The sequence below is a fragment of the Rhamphochromis sp. 'chilingali' genome (assembly GCF_963969265.1).
Source record: "Rhamphochromis sp. 'chilingali' genome assembly, chromosome: 11".
NCBI lineage: Eukaryota > Metazoa > Chordata > Actinopteri > Cichliformes > Cichlidae > Rhamphochromis > Rhamphochromis sp. 'chilingali'.
The window spans coordinates 20875859-20882674 of NC_137938.1; the positions used below are offsets into that span (position 1 = coordinate 20875859).

General features: G+C 43.1%; 1 protein-coding gene across 1 annotated transcript in view; it reads right to left on the reverse strand.

Moving 5' to 3' along the window:
- The window catches only part of znf804b (zinc finger protein 804B), a 37437-nt gene extending 30953 nt beyond the window's left edge, over nucleotides 1-6484 (reverse strand). Inside the window, 2 exon segments of the mRNA XM_080896635.1 lie at nucleotides 5945-6256; nucleotides 6417-6484. Coding sequence (XP_080752761.1) covers nucleotides 5945-6097 — 153 coding nt within the window. The 5' untranslated portion in view covers nucleotides 6098-6256; nucleotides 6417-6484.
- Between the last annotated feature and the right edge of the window lie 332 nt (nucleotides 6485-6816).

Below are 6816 nucleotides of genomic sequence, written 5' to 3' on the forward strand. Positions count from 1 at the left end.
TTGCCCTCTAGATATGCTCGCACACTCCTACGCAAAGCCCTTGCAGGTTAAATCAGCCCTGCAGGCATCTTTGCCCTCGAAGCCATAGACATCGGACCCAAACTGGAGTTAATAAATTCTTCCAAATTATAAAGAGGTCAGGTAGAACTTTTAGTCCAAATGGAAGGTTGTAAATGTGTAAAAATACAATCTCTCGGGGATGAATCATCAAACGTTTTGTGATTGAAAAATACTTTTTTTGTGGAAGTTCAAATGGTCGTTGAATTCATTCAAGTCAAAGCTGTGTGTGCGTGTGTGTACATCTGTGTGTGTGTCAGGAGGTAGCAAGTCAAAGATGCACAAATAAAGACTTGTCAGTAAAATATATAAAGATCATCTCCATCTCCAATGAACAAGCGCCACAAAGCTAGCGCGCACACAGGAGTAGAAGCACAAAGGCACCTACAGATAAGTAAAGGCTGAGGATGCTCAAACATCTTGCATCTCCTTCATTTCTCCATTCCTGAGGGCACGCTGCGCTGTTGTTAAGAGACTGGCAGGTTATGTCACCTCAGACGCTGGGTTCATTTACAAGCTACACAATGCATTCCAAACAAACAGGGAAGAAACTTGCAGGGTAGAAGGAAAAAAAGCTAAGGTGGATTAATAAAAAAAAATAAAATGAAGAAAGCTGAGAATCAAACTGGAAGAGCCAGAAAATAGAGAAGCAGCAGAGTATAGGCAGCACTATTCCTCTGGGGGATCATCCTGGTTATCAAGTAGAGGTTATTATGCTATGAAGCACTAATGAATTCATTAGCTAAATGAAATGTCAATAAAGGCTTGAGAGAGTGTTAAAATCGATGCCAACTGTCTCTTTCTCCTGCTCGCCCTCCTCCTTCTTTTCATCCTATCTCACCCATCTGTCCCAATTATCCACCTTTCTCTCCAACACACACACACACACACACACACACACACACACACACACACACACACACACACACACACTCTCCAGAGTGTTGAGCGTAAACTGTGATGGAGGACATTAGCGGTGATCAGTGGGAGCACTTTGCAGTGGTCAGCAGGAATGGTCCAGTCATACAGAACTTTCACATTCAGCAGCACTCACCTGCTCACTCTCAAACGGCTCTAATGCCACTTAATGGCTGACTTGGTGCGTGTGCACGTGTATGTGTGCAATAACATTAGACTTTGTGTGAGCGACTGCAGCAAAGAGAGCCTTGACTCCGCAGCTGTGACAACACAGCAAGTCAACAGCTGCTCTTGAGCTTTTCTCACAGACATTTCTTCATCTCAAGCTAACGTTTAACTCTTTTTCTTTCTGACATTTGCTGAACCGCAATTACCACCTTGATCCTCTCTTCTGAGTCCTTTTAACACTGAGGCTGGATCACTTACTATTATGATCATCATTTAAGGCCCCTGGGTTAGATTCTTGTGGAATGCATTAGCGTCCACGAGAAAACTAGCAAGCTAAATAGCCAACCGGCTGGCTCATCTCACCTCTGTCCCCTTATTATGGCTTAATATTTAAAGCTAACCACTTGGCTCGCTCTGAACACGGCACTGTTTTTGTGCAGCTAAACAGTTGTTTCAAGGTAATTGTTCGGGGCATATGTTTAAATGCCACCTCATTTACATAAACACTGTTCAGCTCCCTGTGGAATCAATGAAAACAGGGGGGAGCAAATGTGGAGTCACAAACACACACACACACACACACACACTGCCGCATTGGCACTCACTTTGACACCGTGCTGGATAGCCAGTGATCTGTTTCCTGCAACGGCAGTGAAATATACATCAAAGTGGTCTTCAGGGGATGAACAGTAAGTATGCACATACACACACATACACACAGTCCACCCCCACTTCTAGTAGAATATTATAGCCGTGAATGTGTGTGTATGTGTGTGTGTGTAAAGGAAAGCGAGAGAAAGACAGTTTGGATCCATTGGAACTGAGAGAAGCATCATGCATGACTTTGTCCTCTTTGCACACACCTTTTCGCTCCTGCTGTCCTCCCTCAATGTTGACGCCGAAACCAAAAAAACCAAAAAACCTTTGAGGTGTTAACAAGAGATTTAGGAGTGACTCATCAGTGATGATTAAGTACTAATATACATGCAGGATCCGAAAGTTAGAAACATCCAAGGGGCCTATTGCAGTGACTAATTGGTAGCAATAAAGTAGTAATAAATAAAATCCCAATCTAGATCTCCCATGCTACACTGTGTGGATGCTAACTAAGCAACAAAACAAAAGGATTTTAACAAACACAATTCTTTTTTTTGTGGTAAAAAAGGGGGCAATGTGTGCATTGATTGGCACCCAGTGTTTGCTTAATGCCGCCTTATCAAAGTGTAGACACAAGAAGTTACTCCTGACAAATCCCAGCTGTAAAATCCTTTGTAGTCAACTGATCTGAGCTAAATCAAAGAGCGTCTGCTGTTCTGCCTGGCGTGGCGTTCCCTACAACAGGACGGACGGGGGCAAAAGATGCTGCTCAGCATGTTTAACCACCTTGAAGAGATGCGTTCGATTCACTGGTTCCTGACTGAAGGGCTAACTTTCACCTAACGCAGGCAGTCACATTTGAACTCCTTGACCACGACCGCAGATTCTGTATCATGCTGACAGGCTCGAGCCTTGTCTAAACTAATATGGATAAATCTGAAAGCGAGGTTTTTTTTTTTGACCTTCTAAACATGCTTGGCCAGCGTTTTGCTGAACTTTCCACATGTAGATTTATGTTCATTAGTTTGGACATGGCCTTGGAGGTAAATGATGTCCTTCGTACCATGAATAACACCTGAAAAACAGAGCTTGTAGTCTAAAAAATGTATTCAGTAAAATTCTAACTTCTATTTTTACTTGTCTCTGTCTGTTCACATGGAGGTCAGCTACAGTTAAGCCTGTAAGCTGCTATGGATTCAATGTTTTTTCTTTCTTTCTTCTTTTTTTTTGTCAGGAACGCTTGAATCTACTGTATACTACGGGTGAAAGGGAATCTTCAGAGCAGCTGCTGCTCATGTTTTTTGCTTGAATGGTTTTCTTTGATGGGATTTCTTCTTTTTGATGATATTTGAAGGGTTACAGATTTGAAATGTGGCCTGTAGAGATTCCTAATTTTCAGTGTCATATCTGTTTTGATGGTTCACTGTAACAGTTCAACTATTTATAATCATGGGGCTTTTATGCTGAAGCCATGATGCCGTATCACATCAGGTAAATCCCAGGTGTGAATAATAAAATGATGATGGCAGTTTTGCTGTTTTCATATTGTTTCTGCTTTTATCATATGGTATAAATCAAGTAGCATTTTGCCAGGATCGCACCTGTGTGTTTCTATTTTAATGTGAATTTTCAAAAGGGTGAAAACTCCCAATATCATAATGGCTTAGGTTTGTTGTATATACACATATAAACCTACAGCTTATTAGCATTTTATTGAAAAGAGAATCAAATGGGTTGTTGTTTATTACTTATTGATTTTGTGATGTGATATCTGTTCCTTAAATGTGGAAATGTATCCAATCTCAGCTTGAGTGCTGCTCTCTCAAAGCACGTTTTAATGACATTTTACTTCCACTTTTTTATCTTATTAACCACCTCGTGACAAATCTGTTTCCAATATTGTTCTGCAGTCGCTCGGGGAGAGAGGCGCACCTCTTTGTCTTTATTGCTGAGTGACTGGGCACCCAGACAGAGCCTCTGTGCTTGGGTGCAGGTAAAAGACATTATGTTGCTTTTAACTTTCACTCTGAGTCTTACTTTATAACATAGCAGAGATCTCAGCATAGCCCACGTGTCCATCAATTCATATAAAACTGATTAGTTAGCAACTTTGAACACATCCTTGCCACCATCTGATATGTCTTAGCTTTAAACCTTTATCATAATAACCCCAATGAAGCCTGGGAGGTGATATGCGTCATTCACGCAGTAAAGTTGTTCTATATACTACGTAACCACTGCAGGAGCTTTGACCTCTTTAGAGTTTTTCCTCGCCTCCATACAACTTGGAAAAAGGTAAAACTGCACCAGAACTGTTCCAGAAACCTCTAAATTACTCTGATATTACACAACATATATCTGGATACAATATATCCTTTATACTTAGGCCAATTGCACCCAATGTATAATCTGGTATTAAACTGCTTCACACGTACTTTCTCAATGCTAAGGATGAGGATACTAACGGATTTTGGTGTGCGGGAAACAACTGTAAGCTCATCCTATGTGTGTCATGAAAGTTTGACAAATCTTTAAAAGACATGCTACACTCTAACGGATTACTTATCCCAAACAAGTGACAAGTAGTTCAACGATTCTTCATAACATGCCGAATTTGGAAAAGAATGGCTGCCCGGGAGCCTATGCATTCATTAGTCTAAAAATATAGACATGCCTAAAATAGTCATTAAGCTTCAAATGAATTCAAGTAAGAGTTCCTTTGAGAATTTAGAGTGATTTCTGGGAGGAGGTTAAACTTGTTGCAGGAGCAATAAAGACTGAGTGTTTAATGATCTTACAAGAAGATAAGAGGGTTCTGAGAAATGATCAAATACAACAGAAGAAGCCCTAATTTGTAGAAATGGAAACATGTGCTGCGCATGCTGAATCTAAACTGTGTGGCAGACGCACAGAAATCATTTCCGTGTGTTTAAAAGTTTGCAAGAATATTCCTTGCACCATCTCTGCCAGTCTGACTGTGTCTGCTCAACACTGTTCGCTCATTCCCATCACACAGTGAACGCGGGCCGAACATGACAGACTGGTAATGACTTCAGTATGAACACACACATACACACACACACTCACGCACTTATACACACATACCAGCTGCTCCTTTCCTCCTTTCTCATCAAACTTGTCATCAGCTCCGCCAGTTTGTCTCGTCTCACATTAAGAGCTCATGAATAATGTGTGATTACCAGAGACCCTTGGAGCAGCTCCTGGATGTACAACACACAAAACGCAAAACGTAGGCTACAAATGGCGAGAGATATGGAGATGCAGAGACCACCCTAATTCACACGGTCTAAAATATCACATACATATTTACATTTGCTGCCATTTCTTTTGCTTCTCTCTATGCCTTGTTTTCATTGCTCTCTTACTCTTACTCTTTTTTTTTTTTTTTTAAAAACCCTTTCTACTACACATATTCCTTTATCCATACAGGTGTGCACACAAACATGCACAGACCCTCAAATACACTGAAAGACAGTTTACAACTGAATGCCAGTTTCTTGGCTCAAAGGAATCATGAGCAGCGTGGAAAGGTCAGGAAACTATACTCTACAAGCCTAGACTGGTTTTTCTCTCTTTCTTTCTTACACACACGCGCACACACACACACACACACACACACACACATACAGAGAGAGAGAAAACAAACACGTACAAATACTCCCCAGGTAATTAGGCCTATTTTTGTCAGGGCAACTCATTTCCTCCTCAAAGAACTAATGTAATTTGATTCGTTTAATTCCCATAGCCATGAGAGGGAGAAGGGGGCAAGGAGGGACAATGGCTTCATGGTTGGATACACCAATTTTTTTCCCTAAGCTTAAAATATTCACATCTCCTGCCCCCCCCCCCCCCCCCCCCCCCCCCCAATCAAAAAATCTCCTTAAGGCTCAGGAAATTATCATCCTCTGCAGAAATATTCACCTATTCAGTACCGTATGACAGCACGGCTGGGTCTGCTGGGCACTTGAGTGTTTCTCCCACAGTTTACACACACGGACACACACACACATTTTCCTCCCTATACTTGGACTTCCTATGACATCGCTTAACTTTACATACGTTATAAATCCCATATCTCCAAAAATAGAGGGAAAAAAAACACTTCACTTGAACTCTTTCAAACTTGATTGCTCAAACCCACACACATCTAGAGAAATCTGTCAGAGCCTGTATGCTGTCCTACCGGTGAGTCACTGTTTGCGGATGGACACAGAGGTCCTCTGAAGACTCCCTTGACGCGCCTGAAGTGTCCATTACTCAGGTGTGTGGAGCTGATAACCAGGTAGTAGCACGCGCTGCACGCCATCCCGGGGGCCTCGCGAGGTTTGGGGCCCATAAATGTTTTTTTTCCCACGTTGGTCCTGGGTGTCGGCGGTGTCCGATGAGCGCCAAGTCAAGTCCTGCTGGAAGGCTGTGCAGGTAGGAACGTTGTCGGAGCGGTGCGAGAAGAGGAGGGGGGTCTCACTCCTGCTGTCCTCTGTTGGAAAGTCTCTGTCTGCGCGAGAAAAAGACAAGAGAGGAGAATTGCTGTTTATTAAGACTGTACCTGCTTCTTAGATGCGCGCGTTCGTGTAAATGCGTGAACACAGAAGAGACAAAAAGACTAAAAAGAATGAGAGACAGTTTCATAGATGAGGATGCTAGAGCCTACTGACCGAGCTCTGATGCTGGAGTCTGCGTTTGGCATGCTGTCGTCGGCCAGGCTTAAATAAATGAATGAGCGCCTGTGGAGTGCCAGAGGAAGAGAGGGATCCATCCAGTCTCTGTTTCACACACACCCCCTCTCTCGCTCACCCCTCCTCTCGCTCTCTCTTCCCCGTCCCCCCCCCCCCTGTCCACTGGTCGAGTCTGTAAAGTGCAGGCAGCCTCAGCCAAACAGCAACAGCGGCACCCCAATTTGAGTTCTCAGTAAAAAAGAGTGCAGCAGACACTCTCGCAGGTGCGCCTTCTCTTCACGCACCTCCAACAGAAAAGAAAGGGAAAACATCTGACCTCTCTGTCCCCCCCCCCCCCCCCCCACACACACACACACCTCCCCCTCCCTCCCTTCTGCTC